This window comes from Lutjanus erythropterus, chromosome 7, assembly GCF_056507025.1.
Source record: "Lutjanus erythropterus isolate fLutEry1 chromosome 7, fLutEry1.hap2, whole genome shotgun sequence".
Classification (NCBI taxonomy): Eukaryota; Metazoa; Chordata; class Actinopteri; order Lutjaniformes; family Lutjanidae; genus Lutjanus; species Lutjanus erythropterus.
Genome location: NC_139323.1, coordinates 18009906 through 18033419, shown reverse-complemented (window position 1 = coordinate 18033419; position 23514 = coordinate 18009906). Strand labels below are relative to the sequence as shown.

General features: G+C 38.2%; 1 protein-coding gene across 3 annotated transcripts in view; it reads left to right on the top strand.

Annotated features, from left to right (window-relative positions):
• The window catches only part of slc44a5b (solute carrier family 44 member 5b), a 43880-nt gene that overhangs the window by 18038 nt on the left and 2328 nt on the right, over nucleotides 1-23514 (top strand). Inside the window, exons 3-23 of one of the 3 annotated variants that reach the window (XM_084723005.1) lie at nucleotides 5536-5609; nucleotides 9137-9221; nucleotides 9510-9594; nucleotides 9729-9842; nucleotides 12162-12222; nucleotides 12325-12448; nucleotides 13003-13035; nucleotides 14401-14484; nucleotides 14751-14863; nucleotides 15074-15205; nucleotides 15545-15644; nucleotides 15736-15828; nucleotides 16781-16868; nucleotides 17542-17804; nucleotides 18068-18162; nucleotides 18256-18359; nucleotides 18471-18544; nucleotides 19695-19765; nucleotides 20167-20255; nucleotides 20792-20876; nucleotides 21759-23066. In XM_084723005.1, the coding sequence (XP_084579131.1) occupies nucleotides 5536-5609; nucleotides 9137-9221; nucleotides 9510-9594; nucleotides 9729-9842; nucleotides 12162-12222; nucleotides 12325-12448; nucleotides 13003-13035; nucleotides 14401-14484; nucleotides 14751-14863; nucleotides 15074-15205; nucleotides 15545-15644; nucleotides 15736-15828; nucleotides 16781-16868; nucleotides 17542-17804; nucleotides 18068-18162; nucleotides 18256-18359; nucleotides 18471-18544; nucleotides 19695-19765; nucleotides 20167-20255; nucleotides 20792-20876; nucleotides 21759-21874 (2083 nt within the window). In that variant the 3' untranslated portion in view covers nucleotides 21875-23066. Of the gene's footprint in view, nucleotides 1-5535; nucleotides 5610-9136; nucleotides 9222-9509; nucleotides 9595-9728; nucleotides 9843-12161; nucleotides 12223-12324; nucleotides 12449-13002; nucleotides 13036-14400; nucleotides 14485-14750; nucleotides 14864-15073; nucleotides 15206-15544; nucleotides 15645-15735; nucleotides 15829-16780; nucleotides 16869-17541; nucleotides 17805-18067; nucleotides 18163-18255; nucleotides 18360-18470; nucleotides 18545-19694; nucleotides 19766-20166; nucleotides 20256-20791; nucleotides 20877-21758; nucleotides 23067-23514 lie in introns of those variants that run through there. The other 2 variants (XM_084723003.1, XM_084723004.1) reach the window with 2 other exon arrangements.

Genomic DNA, 23514 nt, shown 5'->3' with positions numbered 1-23514 from the left:
TAGAGAAAGTTTCAGAAGCTTTCAGTATAACCAAACTCCCTCTCCTGCAGCAGTGTTTATGTCTTTGAACTTCACTATTTGCATGAGCCAAGATTTAATTAGCTGACTTAGACTTAGAGTTTTATGACCACCTTACATCACACAATTGGGTTGACAGGAGCACGTCTCGACTCAAGCAAGACTCTGACAATTTTATTCCAATATTGGAAAGTTGTCTGCAACAATGAGATCACTTCAAAAGTTGTTAAACATAAAAATGCTTTAAACCTATTCAAACACTGGTACTTGTATGATGAAATGGTTTAGACCAGTGGTCGTCAACTAGGGGTCCAGGGACCCCTAGGGATCCATGGCTCTCTGCAAGGGGGTCTTTGAAAAGTTTTCAGATGAATTCAATTTATTTATTTATTTAACAATCTACAACATATAACTCTTAATAAATGAGAGGTATAAAAAAGTCATAAATAATATGTAAATCTTCCCCCCAAGTCACATACATTAATTAATGGTGGAAACCATCTCTCTCCATGTGTGTATTTTGCTGACATGGTGCAAATAATACATGTTTAATAGCTTTCTAATACATTTCTTTTTTGTTGTTCTTTCACAAAACAAAGTAGAAATGTACAAAAAATTGCTACGTCAAAATATGTTAGGGGATCCCCAATATATTTTCAAACTTAAAAGGTTACAGTGGCTAAAACAGATGAAGAACCTACCTATACCACGCCATCAATTACAAATGAGGTCACATGCCAAAAGAGAGTGGAAAAATCATGGATGTAAAAAACATAATGAATGATGGTGCTTAACAGATGTGATCCTCTACATTTAGAAACACAGATATATAAGCTTTAGGTTGAGGATTTTTCCTCCAAAAATGAACATCCAGGATATAATGAGGTCTACGTTTTAAGACTACCTGATTTCTTTAGCGCAGTGAAGAGCAGAATTTTACAATAAAGCAAAACCTCTCAAGGGTGTCACCGCAAGCTTTTCTTGATGATTTCGTCGTTTTCTGAGATAATGTAGGCTCTTATCTCTTTTATGTTCAATGTCAGTTTGGCAGTCTGCTGTGAAGGCATGTTTCAGTCCTCCCGTGTCTCTTTATCCCACCCTCTCCAGCCCATTTCACTGCTACAGCTGGGTGAAGACACCAAGGATACTTTGATGTTTCTGTGGCTCAGAGGCTTTTCTTAATGAGAACTGGGAGAGAACTGACTCTGTGGTCGTCTTGTTTTCATGCAAGCTCAATGCCTAAATGAAGAAACTGTATCTGTGGTTATTGAGCAGTCCTCTAAAGGCCAGACTGAAGTGGACACGGTGTAGTGTTAATTCAGCCTGGCTCCAGCTGTAAACAATATAATACATGGATATAATCGGTGTGAAAAATATTCACAGATGAGCCACAACTGCACACCCATATTGTAATATAACAAAGCCTTTTATAGGATCCTGTCAGCATGTGGTTCATTGTAAATGTGCACAAACAAACTCACAAACCAATTTAAAGGGATAGGGTGGATTATTTGATGTGAGGTTGTGTGAGGTATTTATCGATAGTCAGTGTGTTGCCTACAGTTGATGGCAATCAGCACACCCCCAGCAGGGAGATGCAGAGAGGGGCACCAGCACAGAAGCTAAACAATAAACTGCTTTTGACAGGGTCAGCAATGGGAGGTATTTTAGACACTTAAAAAAGGAAAGAAATCACTGTTAATTTAGTTGTACCTATTGAGTTTTTTAGGTGGACCTTCTTTTACGTGGCTAAAATAGCTTTTGTTGCTGACCCCATCCATAGCAGTTAATTGTTTAGCTTCCGTGCTGGTGCCTCACTCTGCATCTCCAAACTGGGAGCATTCCAGTTGCCGTTGACTGTAGGTAATACACTGATTATTGATAAGTACCTCATCCAGCCCCACTTGTAATAATCTGAACCATCTCTTAAACTACAATTTAGTTGTCCTCTGATATCACAGCACGTGTAACCACTTACCTAACAGAGCTTTGTGTTTGTCAGAAAAGCTGCCCACTTGAACCAATGTCCCTCTTTGCTCTGTTGATCGTGAGAAATGTCTCTTTTGTGTGCAAATCTGGCCCTCCAAATATACTTTCCTGTTAAATGTCTGTTACAAAGCAGGGGCAGGCTGGCAGATTCACACCACAATGGCACCCTTGCTATTCAGTGGCACTGCTGCCATCTGTGTCACCTTGGCTCCTGCTGAATATCAGTCCTGCAAATATAACACTGACACAAAAGTTTCTTATTGCATTGACAGAGCTTCCAGTACAGTTTTTTTTCTTTTTCTTCCAAAGCAGCATTGCCTGCCAGTGTAGTGCACAGGCAGGGCAATGCTTTGTAAGTGTAAGTGACATCTGAGGAGATCTGAAATTTGGGAGTGAGGCCAGACTGGGGTCCAAATAGATTTGCTGTTTGACTATATTTTGGATCTGACTTAGAGTCCATGTGGCCTGCTTTCCTGAGATAAGACAACAAAGCTGAATTGTTTTCACTCCTCACTTTGTCGGATTCCCTTCAACACTCACCTATGCTTCAAAGGTAACTTTGTACTGTATTGGTAACGTGGTGCTATGTTTGCACTTTGTCTTAATAATGCAGTCGTGTCTATATGAGGGTGTTAGGAAACAAGACAGATGTACAGTAACAGTCACATTGTAGTGGAGGAGATGCAAGGTTGGCTTCAAACTCACACCCCTCACATCTCCCTAGTTTAATCACCTGTGACGTGTGGCTGAATGATGGCTAACTTATCTACCAGTTAAAGGATGGGGAGGGATTCAATGACAAGGAATGCAGCCATTGCCATGGCAACCCCGACAGCTCTTCCCTTTGTTCTTTTTTGAATGAAATGAAATGGTACTGCCCTGTCTCCGTTAATAATATACCCAATATCTGCAACAGCTTTGCAGGTAGTGCGGCAGGTTGTCTTTATGCTCCTCATATTCACTGTCTGTGTGAAACTGTGGCTGTCTTCCCCAGGCAGAGCTGTGCCCACTTTAGCTGCCTTTGTTTCTCTATTATCTCCAGAAAATAATTGCTGTGTGCTTTCTGAAAAATGGTTTACACCTTGATATGTGTCACAAGTCCCTAAGCCTTATTATTTATGACAGTCAACTGCTCTTTTAGTCTTTTGTCATCCAGTGTCATCTATTGGAGGTTTGCTGAAGATAAGAGTTGGGCATCAAGAACTGACTCCAAAATTATGATTCCAATGGAATCATTAAGAAATTTTAATTTTGATTCTGCTTACCAGTAAATATACAAATTTCACTCATCTATGCAATATATTGATATTATATTGGTATTGTGATATTAAACTAGATGTTGTCTTAAGTTTTGGATATTGTTATATCGTGATATGGTATAAGTGACATATAAATGTGTCTTTTCCTAGTTTTAAAGGTTGCAATACAGTAAAGTGATGTAATTTTGGAACTTACCAGACTGTTCTATCTGCTCTATTATTTACTTTTAACCACTTAGTTACTGTATTATATCCACGTGATGATCATGTATCATTATCTCACTATGGTAAATTTGTGAAAGCACTAATAGGTATTCTTACAATATTGAGATGTTATTCATATTTGCATGTCTTCCTCTCTCCTAATGCATTTGTCTTATTATATCTTGAGTCTTGCATTATTCTCTGTTAACCTACAACTTGCTAAGTTGCTTGACAAGCAGGTGAAAGCACAAATTGCATGAGTCTTGTAGCAATCATCTCAATTTAGCAAATGCTATAGAACGCTTTACAAGGAATAGCGATACTCTGTCGTTACTGTAAAGCGGCAAAAGTAAACTCCAAAATATTCAAGAAACTAGAAAAGAGACCACCATTGTTACAGTTATCTAGCTAACATTAGCTTAGCTCAGTGTTTACTTTGGTAACATTTATCCATGGTAATTAGCGATTCACAAAACTCTGCTGTGAAGAATGCAGAATGAATGGATACAAAGAATCGGAACTGAGATTTATTAAGGGAATCCAGGGAATGGGAATCTGAATCGTTAAATTCCAATGATACCCAACCCTACTGAGGATACAGAGCAGATGGTCTGTGGGTCAATAATTATCAGCTTCAAATGTGCTGCCCAGGTTCTGAGTGGAGATATCGGATTTTGAATTTGTATGTACCTACCGTCTTAATTTAATTCTGATAAGAGTGGTTATAATGAAGTCATCTCATTCTAAAATGAGAAACAAGGAGTATGAACAGCCCTGCTGGGACAGAAAAATTCCCCATCCTCTATACTGCTAACTAAGGTAAACCAATCTACCAGAGCAGCCTGTTAACATAGATTGCAAGCTGTACTGCAGTTATTAATGCAGGGCCATAAAAAACAGCTCTTAATTGCAGCTGCACTCGCAAACAGTCCAAGATAATTCCCAGCACCATCTTAAATTACACAGCTGACCCTACAGACACTACACTGAGTATACAGTTTAAATAGTTTGTTTCTTGTTTGCATCTTAATGTTAATTCATTTGTGTCTAATTAAGCTATTCTCGAACTCTTTATATAGGTTGATCCTCAGCTGATATTCTCTGTGTGCATCAGCACTCTAGTCTCTCTCGACTGTCGGCTAGTTCATCATGAGACGGTATTTGGAGGTTGAAGAGCAGCGCACATTTGTGGCGCCTGTATAGAACCATGTAACCATGCTGCATACAAAACAAGGACAATCCACTCTTCAAAGACATACACAGAGGAAACATTGTCACATCTCTGAGCTCGGGCCTCCTTTTGACACCGGCCCTGCTCCTCTGGATGAAAGAGGAGAAGGGTTGAAAGCTGGAGGAGACAAGCGTCTCAAGTCAATTTGTATAGCAGAGGATGTTAGGGGGAGGCTACGTATGTTGTTTGCATGGCACTACAGGGCACAGTGGATTGAACTGGACTTTATTTTAGGCTGGTCTCAGTACTCATAGTCTGAATCGTTTTAAAAGATGGTTAAGAGGAGGCTGGACTGACAGCTTCTGTCAGGTTGGAAAGGAGGAGAAGAAAGCTTGTTATGGGAGACAGACAGTGAGACGTTTTAGAAAGACTCAGGAAGAGACTCGGCTTTAAACCAGCAGACTAAGGCTACTGTGGAGAGAAAGGGAATCTTCAAATAGCTGCCTCTGTGCCTGTGGGATGGTTAACTCTTGGGGGAGGGGGGGGGGGGGGGATTCAGGGTCTCATTAGAAAGTCAGCAGTGCTCCACTACAGTTTCTCTGAAGACACAGTACAGATGACACCTTGTCATGCCTGGCAGCAAGCACTACACCCAGATATAGAGCTCAAACTCACATGCTATACAGCTGCTATGTCATAATTACCAACAACAGAATGGTTACGCAAACAAAACATATTTTCTCTCCTCGAGATGAGACAAATTCGCAATTCCCCTGAAGATGCATTAATACATGTATTTGCTCAACAACCAGCCATTCATAAATAACCTTAATTTCCTCTCGTAATCTTGGTTTTCCCAACTCACGCATCTCTTATTTGTTATTTTTTTCCCAGGAGCTGCACTGATGTGGTTTGCTGTGTTATTTTCATCATCGTCATCCTCGGCTACATTGCTCTGGGTACAGTTGGTGAGTTTGACACATTGCTGCTGATTACATCACATCGAGTTTCATAATGACACACGACCGCACACACAGATCGGCACATGCAGAACAGTGGTGATATGTTCCGGTCTGGCCGTGGTCTGTAAGTGTGAATTGCTCACTCATCCTGCTCTGCTGTACAGTACAAGTTGTACAAATCAAAATCGGAAAGATGTCAAACAGACAATAAGACCACATTTGCACCTGGTATTAAAATGGGATCTGTATCTGGATACTTTATCTGGATAATAAACAATCAGATCTTGCAGGTACACCTGGTATTTTTAATGTGTTCTTATCATCCTAATTGAGATCCGATCTCTGTTCTCCAGAACAAAATCTGTGAATGCGGAATTTGAGGTGTACTACAAAATGTTTATGAAAGCACAGACATCTAAACACAGTAAATACGAGGTGCTGCGCAGAAGAGCCTGTGCACTGGCATCTAATGTCTTGGGTGCTGAAGAAGGGTCTATTATTTAGTGTGCAGACTCTATTTTTTCTTTATTTCCTTCATTTGAGGTGGAGGCAAATCAGGTCCAGACTTCAATAAAAAAAAAAAATCACGTATTGTGAGTTGTTGAGCTAGTGGAAACTTTATAAACTTTGTGAAAGCTAAGACATAGTCTTAATTATTTGTCCCCTCTTATAAATTTGGCAAATATAACACATCATTTGGTATCTGTATTATTGTTATGTCATCTATGGATGCTAACACAGTGTACAGATTGCATTTTGCATCTACTTACTGTACAATCCAAACAAATTGTAAGCCAGACTACCTCCTTGTGTGGTCTGCCAGATCTGATCATGTTCCAATCACGATGCATTTACACTTGGCATTAACATAGGGTTTTTTCCTATCTGGACAACATGTCCAGATACAGACTGAATTTTAAAACCCGGTGTATATGGCTCGTAATTTGACTGTATCTGAATTTACCACAAACAAAATGGACCTGGTCCTCTCCACAGGGAGCACTAACACTTAAGCAGAAAACAATCTGTTTTTTGTTGTTGTTTGACTTATTCCCAATTTCATGGTGGGTTATTCAACAAAATTTCTAATTGCTAAATATGGGGGAGTTAAGAGATGTGACTCCCCCGGAGAATGAGTTATTCTTTTAACAAGAAGGAGCTTCACCACAATGCTTAACTGCTTGTACAGCTCACTCTGGTTGAGATGATCGTGCTGGCATTAGCAAAGCTGTTTAGATTTTTCTGTCCAGTTTTTGACTAGTTGATCAGTCTTTCTTTGTCTGGCTGAGTGAGGCCAAGCGCTTTTGTCAATTTCCCCATCAGCTCTCCTTTTCTTTCTGTCTCGCTCCTTACACTTTCATCTTTCTCCCCTCTTCCTGCCTTTAGTCTTCGCTCTCATTTTTTTCCTCTACGACACTTTTTTTTTAATCCTTTCCCCTACAAATGCATATCCTCTTTTGTCCAGCACACCTGACCACACATTTCTTTTCTCCTTCTTTCACACTAATATATGATATACAAATCACAAATTAGGGGAAATGAAGTCCCAGTGCTGTCACCAAAGTGCCTTCTCTTGCCAGCTCGTTGTCAGTGGAGTCACGTCTCAATCTGGGCATGGGACATAGGAAGGACTGTACTGTTTCCCAATAATTTAAAAAGAGCAGGAACCATGACAATGGATGTGACTTGAAATAGACACTGACATTTCTGCAATCAGCTGAAGAACTCTGTGTTCTTTGTGCATATTTTTTCAGTTTGATCATCCTTGTTGTGTCAAAGACTCACCTTTGTTGTGCTGTCACACGTTCGGTGCAATCCTTCATTGACTGGCAAGGTGAAAGGCCTTAACACTGCATTGTTCAGGTTGGCCAAATAAGTGAAACACAAGAATTGCTTGGTAAATTAAATTTCAGGGTTACTGCTACTCCTATCTAGCGAAACAGAACAATACAAATTAAACTGAATTGATTTTTTTGCTGTCTTTTCATGTGTGTAGAAGTTTCATCGTTATTTATATGCATACATGAAATCCTCCAAATAAATTTCCACTGTTATCTTATTAATTGTGTTTTTTTTATCCTTGGTTAGTACACAGAGAAACACACATGACCATGGCCTGATGCCCTCATAGAATTGAGGAATCCCATTCATTTAGACAAGAAATTAATTTAGACAAGAAAAATAATGCAATACATATAGGTAGCTGAAGACAAGACAAGCTCTCTGCATGTGTCTGAAATTTAGGGTAATGTGTTGACCGAGTGTACCTCAGTAGGTATCAGAATCAAAATCATAAATGTATTATTATTTATTTATCCCCTAACTGGGTTATGTTACAGTTGCTCCCATTCAAGTATAGAAATGAACATAAGCATAAAGAAATGAGAAGAAAATATGTATAAATGTTTAAAAATATGTACATTCCTCTGACTTGAGATATGATGTTCAAAATATAAAAAAATAAAATTAAATTAAAAAAGGAAAAAAAACAAACCAAAACAAAACAAAACTAACAAACAAAAAAAACTGGTTGACTGACCAACACTGTTGTCCTGTTCTGGAGCCCGACAACAGGGTGGTGCTCTGATTTTTCTTTGCAGCCGGAGGACGGAGCGGCGCTTGCCCAATTTCTTTTTCTACATAAAGGGTGGTACATCTATATTCCATATCCTAGGCTGAATTAACTGTGTTGTTGTTGTTGTTATTAGTAGTAGTAGTATTACTTTTTATTTATTCCATTAGTTTCCTCTATTTCAACTGTACTCCCCCTCTTCCTATTAGTAGTATTATTATTATTTTAGTTTTTAAATTTATTTTTATTATCATTATTATTATCTCTTCTCTTTTTTCTATTTTTCTTCTGTCTGCCCTCTGTCTCTCACACATTCCACACCCCCACTTACCTACCCTCAGTTTTTTGTGTTAAATATGACTAAATTTACGAAAGTAAATTTTCAGAAATACTGTACTATCTTGTGGTCCTTCAGTGCTGAAGTGGCCCTCCTATGAGATGACAATGCAATCAGTGGCCCCAAGCCAATTTGAGTTTGAGACCCCTTATGTAGAGTATACTACAATATGTAGGCCTACAACAGTGTACAAGAGCAATAGACATAAACAATAATGCTGAAAAATGGCGCCTATAAAAAGTGTGCAAGTGTTAAGATGCAAGAAGTAAGTAAGAGTATTGTTTGGTGGAAATGTACAAGAAAAATTATGCAATTGTAAACCAGAGTTGAATTATTGCTCGATATTACTGTACTGTTATAGCAGTAGGGCAAAGTTTAAAATATAAATGATAAATAAATAACAATTAGCTGCTGAAAGGTAGTGAAATAAGTCCAAGGGTCAGTCTGTTGACTCAAAGTGTCTGACACTACATGGAAGAAGTTAAACAGATTAATGGCCACAGGCATAATCACTTTCTGTGGTGCAAGCCAGTAACACTGCCACTTTCAGGAGTATGTCTAGTATGGGCATGCATGTTATAGTCTGTGAAGTTTAAATGAAAAGCTGTTGTGTTATGCTTTCAGCTTGGATCCATGGTGACCCCAGGAAGGTCGTCTATCCAACCGACAGCCACGGTCAGTTCTGTGGCCACAAGAACACCCCCAATGCGTGAGTGGAAAATTATCTGTTCTTAAATTGTTGTACACTGGAATAATTATCTTCGTTAATTTGTCTGTCAGCTTTCTATTGTTATCTCTACACTCACAAAAGGCTTTGACCACAATACATGAAGATGGTTTGTGATTAATTACGGCAAGCGTGGTACAGTCTCTCCTTCTCTCTCTGAGAGTGTGTGTGTGCTGAAATGCTTGCTGGTACAGGATTGCACTGATTTCTCAATCTTTTCAATCCTTCTAATTGTCCCCCTCTCGTTGTCTTGATCGTTTGTCTCCACAGAAACAAAGCCATATTATTCTACTTCAACATGTTGAAATGTGCCAGTCCTGCAGTTTTAATTAACCTCCAGTGCCCTACAACCCAGGTAAGAGACTGAGTGATGCCCCCTCTAGCATCACATTTTTACATCACTTTGTGTTCCTCTCCAACGTCTCCTCCACGCTTGATTATGCAAGATTGATGGGCTTTCTCATTAAGAGGACGTGTTGCCTCCTGCAGCTCTGTGTCTCCAAGTGCCCTGACAGATTTGCAACTCTTCTGGATGCGTGGAATACCAAAAACTGGGAATATTACAAGCAATTCTGCAAGCCGGGCTTCGAGATTGGCAGCAAGGTGAGAGACAGTGTTTAGAGGTCTGTTCTGCCTTTTTGCAAACTGTAAACCCAATTCCAAAAAAGTTGGGATCTTGTGGAAAACATAAATAAAAGCAAAATGCAGAAAACGTTTTGATCTTATTCAGTTGAATACAGAACAGAGACAAGAAATGTAATGTTAAAACTGATTACTTTTTTTTTTTTACTTGTTTTTTGTACATACATGCTATGCTCATTCTACATTTCAATTTGATGCCTGAAATCTGTTCCAAAAAAGTTGGGACAGGGGCAGGCTTACTACTATGATACATCACCTTGTCTTTTAACAACATTCATTTGGCAACTGAGGACACTAATTGTTGAAGTTTGTAAAGTGAAATTCCTTCCCATTTTTGGGAATTCACTTCAAGTGCTCAACAGTCTGTCGTATTTTGCGCTTCATAAATGCACCACACATTTTCAGTGGGAGACATGTCTGGACTGCAGGCAGGCCAGTCTAGTACCTGAACTCTCTCAGTACGAAGCCATGCTGTTGTGGCACATGCAGATAGTGTCCTGGCATTGTCTTGCTGAAATAAGCTTGCCCCTCCCTCATTACCACCGCTGGTGCCCTTAATGGTAACGGTACCCTGGTTTGTTAAGGGGCCCCCTTAACCCCATCTGCTCCAGTGGAATCGCTCAGTGGCTGGCAGATCAGACTGTGGTTGTACTAGTTTGGATTGTAAATGAAAGTATATTTATTGAACGGCATGTCTTAGGTAATTACTAAATATTTACTTACTTAGTTTAGCTTATTGTTTTGTTGTAGATGCACTTTTGAATCAGATATAATTTTAACAAGATAGAAGAAAATCATGCCTGGTATGTCTTTCAAGCATCCATCCTCAGATTTCACCAGTCATTATGATAAAGAGCTAATTTGAATATGCTTTGAGAGACAGGCGGAAGTGAGCTAGCAGCGCACTGATGCACATCACAGCCCTGTTCTGTTAGCTGGCAGCAGTTCAGTGACAGTGACGTTGGCATGATGGTGTGTAAGAGAACCAGAGTGTGATGTGGTGTGTGGGAGCATCTAATAGCTCTGTCATACAGTTCGAACTGAATGTGATTTCCCTTCCCACATCAGCAAAAATTACAGTGTTACATCAGACAGGATTCAGTCCACCTCTGTCGCATCTGACATGGTGTTATGGTGTTGTTAAGGGATAATATTATTAATTATACAAATGCTATAATCATGATCTGTCTATGAGATTGTTATTATTCTGGAAATAGGAACAGTTTTTATTTTATTATCATCCTGATGTTATGCATGTGACTGATTATCATTATTTGGTTCACTAAAATAAAATGTAAACTGGTATTTTTGTTATAAGAAATCCAAAATGTAATACAATGTTTCCTAAGAGAGAATGTATAGAAGAAATTGGTAATATATTTACTGTAATAAATAATAAAATAAACATGATATATCATCAGACATTAAGGAAACATGCAAAGTTGAAATTCTCATTTGTCTGACAAAGCTATAGCTGCAGTGTCCTCCTTTTGAAGTTTCTATTCCAGCACGTAACTTGTGTTATTGTTTGCCTCACATTAGAGTTAAAATTAATGCTGAATGTTTGCAAAATCAGTGTCTGTTTATGAGTCATAAGAAATCATTAATAATATTTTAAGTGATGTTGATATCAGTTAAATTCAACAATATGTTAGTGGAGCCTGGCAGGCAGAGGACAGACAGTCAATGAATTCAGACTACAGTGTGTATTTTTTGTGGCAGTGGGCTTAGCTTTACCATGACAGGCAATTGCTAGTTAACAGCTGAGTAAATAGCTAATGAACTTACATTGTAGGACTCATCATCACTTGTCATTGTCAAAGTATAATGTTATACTTGTCACTGACACTGTTTCTCACATGTCGATGGGGCAAATGAAAACCGGCTGTTTGCGTGTCACTGTAGCACCTAGGGATATAATAGACTGTTTATGAGTCAGGGAGAGGTACATAAGGAGCTTGGCTGTTAAATGATTGGCTGTTTGCATGTCACTCAAAGCTTGCTCCATAATAAAGGGATATGACAGGCTGTTCATGAGCCAGAGCGTATTTGTGATGTGCTTTCATGGTGGTTTGCAGTCAGTGCAAAAACTACTGAACATTTTATTGAACTACTTTCTTATTGCTATTGATGACATGTCTGTCACCAATAGATATCACTGTGTTTATATTGGCCAGGCCTAGGGTCTTATATATTGCTTCTTTAACTAAACTGACTTCTGGTTATGTTTGAACTAAAATCATTGTTTTCCCTAACACACACTTTTGTCTTCCCTTTCAGTCAGTTGCAGAAGTCATACGAGATGAAGACTGCCCGTCTATGATCGTGCCAAGCAGACCTTGTAAGTGAATCTTGTAACTACTTTAAACAAAATAAGCCATAATAGCTCATTATTTGTTTGCCAAACCACTAAAGACAAAAAACATGTTCAAATATGTTTCAGTCCTTCAGCGGTGCTTCCCGGATTTCATTACAAGGAATGGAATTTTAACTGTAGCCAACCAGACCATCTTCAAAGACGGACTCAATAAGGAGAGAAGTGTCAGCGACCTCAAAGATGCTGCCAAGTAAGATCTACTTCCTGCAACGTAAATGTTTTATCGTTGTTGTTGAACCAGTAAAGTTATGCAAGAAGAAATGTCACATGCATCAGATTAGACTGAGAATTGTTGTAGTAAAAGAATATGCATAAATAAGCCACCCAGTAAAATTAAGTGTTTTTAAAACTGTTATACTGTCACTAGGGCTGCCAGCTCTGCACCCAGAGAGCTCTCAACAGATATTACAGGGTAGGACAAGTGGGCATGTCACTGCTGCCCAGGAATGTGCCCAGCCACATTCAGTCAGTTGCATGTTTATTGCATGAAAATGCAGCTTACCCGCAAGTTCATGAGTAGAACTTCAGGGGTACCTACAAGCTTACAACAGCTGCTTTGTAAATGTATGCTATCAACATGTTAATGGGCTGAGATAGCAAACTTTAGAGGTGCAGAGAAATCATGTATTTAAACTCTAAACCACTGAGCTGATGCTATAAACATACATGATTCTGTGTTTGCTGTGATCAACTTCTGTTTTCCCTGAGTTACCCCGAAAATATGATGTGCTTTTCTTCTTGTAGCCAAGTAACCGCCATGCAGCAAGGAGTGAAAAGGTTTCAAAAATGATTTATTTCAGCTTTTTAACTTTGCCTCTGCTGTAGCCAGTAGCTTTGTGTAGACTAACTCTCCCACTCTTCCTGCCCTTCATCATGAAGAATCTGTTCCTGTGTCCCTCCACCTGCAATAGTGGACAGGAATTAGGACAGATTTTCACAATTGTATGTGGCATATATATCAAAAACACCTCAAAACATCATCTACTACCATTGTAAGTGGCTGTGCAGTGTTTCAAATAAAACAGAGTGGTGTGGTGCCCCCTGGTGGTCATTAGGTTTAGTCCCTTGATATACAGTAGATATGTAAAATAGATAAATATGAATGCAAGTTTGCATAAAAGTGCTGGATATGATCCAAACTCTTGTCTGTGGACAGGGTTTCGGTGACCTTTAGAGAATTGAATAGAGTGCTTCATCATCAGGTTGTTCTCAGAACTGCTTCCAGTGTTCTGTTTGTCCCACAGCAGTGTTAGGTTGTCCTCTGTCCCTCCTCTGCCTGGAGATTTATCTGAGTCATAGTGCAGGTTAACATGAGATTGTCATTTTCAGGCTGAAACCGAAGCTGAACAAATAATGTGACAAATAAAACTGATAAAATAATGATAGAAATTATGTTGAGTATTTGAAGCACGTTTTTTGTTTTTTTTTTGGGTTATTGAATTCGTACGATTCTGCTAGGTGCACCTCTGTATCACATCCTGTAACATGCTGCTATACCATTTACTGCCATACTGAAGGTATTAGGGCTGGGTGATATGAACAAAAATGAATATCATGATATTTTTCTTTTTATCAAATGCCTCTATTTATCAATATTGCAACAATATTTTGTGGATGACTATTCATGCTTTCACAAAATATTTAAAACATTGATTTGCTAATAAATAATAATCAAAAATGTAAATATAATTTCTAAATGGGTAAAAGCAAATAGTAGAACAGCTAGACCAGTCAAAACAACAAAATCTAAGACAATTTCTACTCTCAGATAACCATTTTGATGTAATATCAATATATTGCCCAGCCCTAGAAGAAACTATTGCTCTATAGTGCTTCAGTAACACTACTATTTTGAGGCTCTTTGATATTAGAACTAAAATATTTTCTTCCAGGCTATCATAACCTGACAATTTTGTCTTAAAGCTGAGAATATCAAAAGCATTTTGAAACTGTATTCATCATTGTCTCACAGTGACAACATTAAAGATAATAAAGTGCCAAAATGTTTTTGAGAAAGCTAGTAATTAAACTATTAGAAGCAGTAAGACAAACCTGCCGCAGCTCCTCTCTGTGTCTTTATTTAATCCATTTTTGTCACCTCTTTCTCACTTTTTTCCATCTCACCTTGTTCCTCTATCACAGGGGTATTGCCAGTTTGCTGAATGCCAAAGAAGTTGGCATGAAGATCTTTGAGGATTATGCAAATTCCTGGGACTGGATCCTCATGTAAGAAAGACTGTGGCTTTTGGCGATTTTCATGTTCTTATCCATCAGTGAAATTAATGACGAAACATTTACATGTAAGTGGTTCCCACTGTTCTACCTGCTTGACGTCCCAAATTGGTGGAATTTACAGTAGGCAATTCAAAATGCACCCGATAAGTTCCTATTTACAGAACATCTTGCTAAATTTGTTATTAAAGTCTAAACTGATTTATTTACCAGTCAAATACGGGTCATATCACAGTATGTATATGTTGGTGTTGTTGCAGCGGTCTGGTAATAACCATGGTGGTCAGTCTGATCTTCATCCTGCTGCTGCGTTACACTGCTGGTGTGCTCCTCTGGCTCATTATCTTTGGTGTCATCACTGCAGTCGGCTACGGTGAGTATGCACCATAGTAACCCACATTTCCAGTAATAGCTACTGTATACATGTTGGAGATGTTGCCTACATTTTATTTATATTTGACTTTCTTGCTTTGAGCAGTTCTGTTGTCATGGCAAACTGAGGCAGATTTAGATTTGTTTTACTTTGTTGCATCCTCTCCTGGCTTTTATTCTTTCTTCTTCTCTGTCTCTCTGTGCCTCTCAGGTATCTGGCACTGCTACTGGGAGTACAGTACTCTGAGCGGGAAGCCAGGCGCTGACGTCACCATTTCTGATATTGGCTTCCACACAGACTTCAGCATCTACCTTCAGCTTAGCCAAACATGGCTCATCTTCAGTATGTTGTCATCCACTGCCATACTTTACTCCACACTTACAGTGTGTCAGTTGAGGTCCCACTTACACAGAGGCCACCACATGGCTTGGCCATGTTTCTACAGAAGCCCAGAATATACAAACCAAACACTAGTTTAGATAGGGCCTTTTGCATTTTTCACATTTCACAGCCATGGTAGGTTCTCCTACACACTGGCAAGGAGAGGCTAAGTAATTGCAATCTGCAAATTCAATGCTAGATGCCTCTAAATCCTACACACTGGTTCTTTAAACACTAAAGTGACATATAAAAGCATATTTATTGCTTATTGACTCATAATTAAGCATATTTGTTTTACAGTGATCTCACTTGCTGTCATTGAGGCCGTCATTGTGATTATGCTGATATTTCTAAGGATGAGGCTGCGCATCGCTATTGCATTGCTGAAGGAGGGAAGCAGGTAAGAACGGATAAAAGCTCTGTTGGCCTCTTAAAGATTCAATGATGTGTTCTTATTTTTTTTCACACATACAATACTTTGTTGTTTCTAGGGCCATCAGCTACATCATGTCCACTCTCTTCTACCCTATCATCACCTTTTTCCTCCTGGCTATCTGCATTGCTTACTGGGCCGTCACAGCAGTGTATCCTTCTAACTGCATTATATTGATAAACTGATTTATTAAGTACAGGAATTCTGCTACTACCATGCAGTCTGTGGTAGATTTACTGGCGAAACATTGCATCATGTTTATTAAGGCAATCCACATGATCATACATGGCAATCAGTAAATGCTTCATGCACTACTGTAGTACATACAGGCTTGGTTACACCAACAATGATTAATTAAGAAAGTAGAGCTTCTCTGCTGAGCTATCATGATTTGGCTATCTTCGTTAAGTAGCTTTTTAGCTAGCTAGCAAACAGTGTAATGTTTTCTTTACTTTTTGCCTACCTTGCAATAATGTAATATATTAACATTAGAGCTAGCTGATAAACAATGTAATATTTTAAGTAGGTAGAAAATAATGCAAATTTTGTTAAGGACTACAGAGCAGCTGAAAGTTAACCCCTCTTTCATACTTACAAGGTCCCGATAGCATGCGCATTTATTTTTATTTACATATTTATTTCTTTTTATTTGGGCTAGCAAGCATCTCCATATTGATTTTGCTCTATTTATTTTTGGTTTACGTCAAGAAACCTGAATTTATTCAACAGAGTTTAGTTTTAGTTTTTATTTTTGCAACAGAGCTCTGTTTATTTTTACATATGGATTTACTAATTTTAAGATTGTTTGCTGTGATTAGATTTAATCTTACATTAAATTAATCTTTGTTGGTGCAACCCAGTCATAGTTACAGAAAATGGACAGTGCTTGTTTATGTCTTTAAAAGCAAGAGCAAAATAGGAACAAACTGTTTTTCTTGTGTGTTGCGTCTTAGACCTGGGATTGTAATGGCCTGATGAATGAGATGTTTTTGTGCAAGTGGCATGTAACTTAACTATTAAACAAAACAATTTCATCATCAGTCAAGGACCGTTGTGTGGAACAAAAATTCCTTTTTTGTTGACCTTAACTAGTTTGCCCTCAGCTTCTTAGCATCATCTGGTAATGCAGTCTACAAGGTAACACCTGCTGACGATAACTGCATGTATGCCAACCTCACGTGCAATCCAAAGGTTAGTCCCTTTACTCTCTTACACCGTGAAGTGCAATTACTGGAGAAATACTATCTGTCTGGAGTTTGTTTTGTTGTCAGAAAGAAGACTTGTGGTACTGGTTCTTTGTTTTCATAACTGTGTCATTTTTCTTCCACTTCTTGTTCTATGAAATATTTCTTGGTCAGGCTTTCATCACACTCCCAGTTGTAATCAATCAAAGTGAATGTAATAGCTTCTTCCTATTGCCTACAAGTAAAATCTCGTAGCTGGGAGTGAGTTATGTGTGAGAACTGTTCAATTTCTAATGTTTCTAATGTAAATAGAGTTCATATTAGCAGCTGACAGCTATGAAGACTTGTTTGACAGATGTTATTTATCAGCCTGCCCGCCCACCCTAGGTTGTGTGAGGTAATGTGAGGATCTAAAAGGATTTATACGCTATGTGGCCACACAGCTTTTTAATAAATGCAGGATTACCTGAAAGCCATACATGAGTAAATGATTCATTAACATGCAAAACAGAGGTAGAGTTTTGGAAAAAGGAAAGAAAAGAAGTTGCTTCAGTGTTTTTCTGTGATTGAGCAGATCGCCTTGCTATGAATCATGCGTAACAGAAATATTTAAGCAAATATTGTATCACATATCTCTAGTTCAACTACACACCAAAATCAAATCTGTTGCTTTCTTTCAGACCTTCAGTCAGACCAATGTTACCAAAGTGTGCCCTGGGTCACAATGCATGTTTGCCTTCTACGGCGGAGAGAGTGTGTACCACCGCTATATCTTAGTCCTCCATCTGTGTAACCTGTTTGTGTTCCTGTGGCTGGTCAACTTTACCATCGCACTGGGCCAGTGCACCCTGGCTGGAGCCTTCGCGTCCTACTACTGGGCTCTGAAGAAGCCAAATGACATCCCTGCCTGCCCGCTCTACTCCTCCTTCAGCAGAGCCATACGGTAGCCAATATCGTATAACAGGCAGTATATTGTGTAACAGGCCAATATCTTATACGTCACAGTTAAGATGTCTAGTGCTGTACAAATGTTCCTTTTACTCCCTAAGAACTCAGGTATAGATAAAGGTCAGTTTTGGGATGTAGCTCCTTATTAGCTGCTTATCAAAATGAGGCATTATATCACACACACATATGTTGAACCTAGTTAGATTCATCCACAAATGTTCAGATGTGTGATTATTTATTTGGTTTCTCGTGTTACAGTTACCACACAGGATCTCTTGCCTTTGGTTCTCTGATCCTCGCTGTGGTGCAGATGGTTCGAATTGTTCTCGAGTACCTGGATCACAAACTGAAAGGTAAATTGTAAATCTTAAGAAGACCAATCTTTCCATTCTTACACAGTTTAATGATTGTTTCAAATGGGATGATGATGATTTCTTTTTTCCCAGGTTCTCAAAATGCATGCGCTCGATACCTGCTCTGCTGCCTCAAATGCTGCTTCTGGTGCCTGGAACATTTCATCAAGTTTATAAACAGAAATGCATATATTATGGTGAGTTAAAAACATCTTTGCCAATAACAGACCGATTTATTGAAAGTATCTGTTTACAGTACCTCAAATCGTAATTACCATCCACCGAGCACTGTTTTTTCTCATGAACAGATAGCAATATATGGGAAGAACTTCTGCACCTCTTCCAAGGATGCTTTCTTCCTCTTGATGAGGAATGTTATCCGGTGAGAACTTTCTAAAATCTGTAAATCTACATCAGATTTTCTAAAAAGGTTTAAAGTGCAGATTACATGCTCTCAATGCTGCTTAGTATACCATAAAGTTACATTTGTTTTTTCTGCTCAGTTTAAGCTATAAAATGTAACATTCCCACATCAAAATGTCTATAAATATTAGGCTTATGTGATACATTTTGTGGAGTTGTGTACTTCACTTATCCCAAATGTTTCTAACAATGGTCAAACCTGAAGAAATTCATAATGTCCTAATGGCAATGATGGTTTTCCTACCAGTTGCTAGGTTCTATAACTCAAAATCAAAAAATACACATTTTCCTTATTCCTGTAGTGCTTTTCATCCATCTAGGTTGTCTTGGCGTGAGTTCCCAAATTTTTGAAATATCGACTATAGAGATGTCTGCCTTCTTTCAAATGTAATGTAATTAGAGAGCATCTCCTTCTGTCTGCCGAAGAATGTACTGGAACTACTTTTTTTTCTTTACACTATAAAGAAACTAGTTCCTAACTGCCCAGAACAAGGTATGTGGATTATCATGTCATCTAGTTCCGTATATTATTTTGGAGGGAAGGCTGACATCTCTATGGCTGATATATCTGTTACTCTCACCAAAAAAAATTTAGCCGGATAAATAGCACTACGGGTAAGAAAAAAAAAATATAGTTTTGGTGAACTGTCACATCAGATAGATTTTTATTGGCAATGGCAATTGTTGTTAAATGATGAAGAAAACCACTCCCATGATCCCCCACTACTTGACCATGTCATCAAACTATGTATTTTGTTATTGTTTTAAAACAATATTTTATTTAATACGAGAGAGACCCCATAACTTTCAGTTACATACTGTGTATTTAACATGCCAGGCTGACAAAGTAAAATATGTTAAGATGGTGGCTGAAAAACTATTGTGGAAATTGTGGATTTACTGTATGCAAGTCAGTGAAATAGTCAAGAACTGAGTATCTCGAGCAGTTGCACATTTATCATTATTAGCCTACTCACCATCATGTATTTAATGGTGTATGCACTTACATAGAGCTCTCCTGAGTCTGTGTCTCAGAGCGTGACATTTCTTCTCCATTTCTCTGGTGTCTGTTTCTCCTCCACCCTCGCTTTTCTCTCCCTCCTCTTTAGGGTGGCTGTCCTGGACAAGGTGACAGACTTTCTGCTCTTCCTGGGAAAACTGCTTATTTCAGGAAGTGTTGGTGAGTTTAATGTCACCTGCAGTCTGTGAAGTGACACAAACAGTGACATAGATGAAAAATTGCAGGAGAGACAGGATGAGCCATCCACTTGAACGTTAAGAGGATGATAAATTGTTTCAGTCTCAGTTATTTTTGCAATGTACATGCTTTATTTCCACTCAGTTTGCGTCATTATAAGTTGAAACTGACTATTGCAAAGGTCGTGGAAAAGAACAAAATCTCTTAGATTACATTTTAGAAGGCTTTAAATTCAGTCCATTTTATGAGATCTTAACTGAATACTAGTAACTACCTTCCATGTACAAAATAAATATAGTGCTATTTGTGATGTGCCTCCAGTGAGGTGACATGTCATTTTATTTATTTCTGCCTGTTATTTAGTCACTTTTTATGTTTTCCAGGTGTTCTTGCATTTTTCTTCTTCACACGCAAAATACCAGTCATTCAAGAGGAGGTGCCATCACTAAATTACTACTGGGTCCCACTTCTGGTAAGGAATTAAAAATGTGGGCTATTTAATGAATGATTGTAGCAGCAATAACAGCTGAGACTCTGAGTTGAGTTTCTTGGGTAGTTTGAGATATGTTTGTATTCTGACTTGGAGTGTTTGCTGCATACAGAAGGTGCTTAATTTTAATTAAAACCTTCCTATATCATTCAGTGGAAATCTTCTCCTCTATGTTATTTCTCTGGCCCAGTTACTACCTTTACATGAACTACTAACCCTAACCCTAACTATTGGGAAAGATTAACATGCAGCTGGAACATTAGTTTGACATATATATGAAAAAGCAAATCCACTTCTTTTCATACAATATTCCACAAATAATTCACATAGCTAATTTTATTGCCTTTATATTTGTGGCATTTTTGTTGAAGGATCAGTGGTTCACATCATTCTTGTTGTTTTCAGTGTTTTAAATGCAGATTTTTGTAGTTTCAAAATAAAACTTGTGAGACAGTAGAGTAAATGTTGAAAGTGTTGTATACAGTGACTGCCTGATTATAACCTGTTGATTCTTTCAGACGGTGATATTTGGATCCTACATGATTGCACATGGCTTTTTTAACGTCTATGCCATGTGTGTGGACACATTGTTCCTGTGCTTTTGTAAGTATGCTACTGTTTTCAATAATATAAGAAAGTGCCACTTTACAATAAAAGAAAACTTATAAATGATTTAATTCGTTAGTAAATATTCATAATAAATGATTATAAACAAGTTATAACACAGTTTTCACACATACTCACTATTTGGCAAAAAGCAGTTACTTTCTGTTTTTTATTGGTGGAAAAAGTGTGACAGAACGAAGTGACATAAACAGAACAGATGTAGAACTAGTAACTTATGAACAAATTCCTGTTGAAACTGACAGGTCTAAATGCTGGCTAAAAGAAAAGATAAAGAAAACTATGTAAAAATGAGTTCTGAGGCTGAACAGTACAGATAAATGTGGGCTCACTATTTGGAAAGCAATAGTTTGCTGTTGCCCTTTTTATCTAATGTGATGTAACAGCTTATTCATGATTTATCAAAGTGTTTACAATGTAATTAATACCCTAATAGCAAACATTTATAAATCATTTGTAAGGATAGTCTGATTGTGAAATGGCACTGATAGGATAAGAGAAACCTTAATTGATTTGCGGTGAGGGAATTTGGTTGTTGCAGCTGCACAATAAAAGAAGTAAGTACAGATAAGATACATGACAAATTGTAAGAATATGGCCACTTGAAATTAATGTTGCCATGATAGTTAAAATGTCAAATAGCCTGTCAGCAGTGAACGTAACCCTTTCTCTCTCTGGCTCTAAATGATAAACTGAAACGGATTCTTGCTGTCTTTAATTCCTGCATGACCTTTTTTATACTTTTTCTTTACTAAGTCTTGGTCTACTAAGTCTGCTTTCTTTTCTTTTCCTGGCTGTTGATCTGTGTGCTATCTGCTCTTTCTGCTCCTCCTCTCCTGTGCTGCTGGGACCTGGTCTCAGGTGAAGACCTAGAGAGGAATGATGGTTCTTTCTCCAGGCCCTACTACATGTCTCCCGGCCTGCACAAGATCCTGCGCAAAGGAGAGGAGGGTGCCAAATCATGCGCTACCTCCTGAGCGATGTGCGGCTGTTGTACTGAACTGCTGTCTCTCTCACTCACTTCTCCATATCAACTGTATGTGTGGGGGGGTCTGGACGCTTGAGAGCAAGTACTGTAGGGCTAAACATCTAAACTGGATGCATCCCAGCCTGGTCAGGGATGGCCTGGACATGAAAGGACATGCTTTCTCTTCAGTTCCTCACAGAAAAGGCATGGGGGACTAGAAAAAGACCTCTGTTTACTTCCTCTCTTGAGCCAACTCAGATACTTGCCTTTTTTTCTGCCACGCTTATGTTCTTCGTTCTTTTTTTCTTCTCTGTATTCTCTGCTGACCTCTGCCTTACTGAGAGGGTACGTGTCTACTCGCAGGACGGACGCACAGGCTGAGATGAATATGATAATGAGCATTTTTACACAAACAAACATGAGGACCTTAACATGTACAGATGCCACTGATGGACTACGACATAAGGCATCACCATGAAAAAGTGGTGGACTTATGGGGCACCCTCTTGTCGCACTTTGGTCTTCTAGTGTAAAAGTGTATGCACTTTCACATATGGGAAAAGAACCATGTGATTTATTTCTTCTGTCTAGCATGATTATTTTGCTGGCTGTTGGTGTTTACCATTGGTTTTATAGGTTGTTTTGATCCACCGTATTTATACTAACACAAGCACACAGATCCAAAAATGGTGTGTAATTCTGCACTTAGCAAAACAGGTTTCTCCTTTTTTTCATCATTTTAAAGAAAGGGTCACAATCATTTTAAAGTTTCCATTATGGTTATAGATGTACTGTAAACCAGACAGAGACTTTCATGGGAGGTCAAGACTTCAAAAGACAATTTATGATTTCTTTTGCTTAAAATTTAAACAGAGCCTGACCATTTTCAGGAAACTTCTGAATGCAGCCACTAGTTTATGTGCCTAGTTGTGGAAAAAAAATAAAAATTGTTCCTCTTATTCTGTGGTTTTAGACCTAACACCAGGAACCTTTTTGCGATACAGTTTATAAAAGGATGTCAAAGCCATTTTTGGTAAATTTTTTATTGGATGGTTCAGATGTAGTGCTGTTTTAATACTAAGTATAATACACACATCTGTCTGGAGGTTATTCAGTGTTCTTTTTGTATAGGAGAATTTTTTTTATCAATGAAATCCAATGAAAATGTGAATCATTTTTTTGAATAAACATAAATGGTTTAAGTATTGTCCAGTGCATTTTCAAAGTACATTACTTGTGGCTTTAGAGTTTTTAACAAGTTATGAAACAGTCACAGTTATCACTGATGGCTCTATATCCACAAGAGACGGACTGTTTCTCTGTAGTTGTTCTTAATGGCTGCTACTTGATAGGATTCTCCGTGAGGTCAGATGAAATGAACCTATGTTACAAGGTTAGTGTGAGTAGTACATTAGCCAGTGAAAAAAAGCAGTAGAAAATAGTTATTTTTATTTGTTTATTTATTTTTTTGCCATTATATTTTGTGGTTATTACATAGGAAACACAACCGCTTCTTTCCACAGGAACCTCCAAAATCAACAAAATATTAAAGTTCCTTGTAAAAGCTTTAAATAGAAAATATGATCAGAAACATCAGGGTTTAACTTTGAGGTGCTACGTGATTCTCTCAGTTTGTAACATATTGCTGCT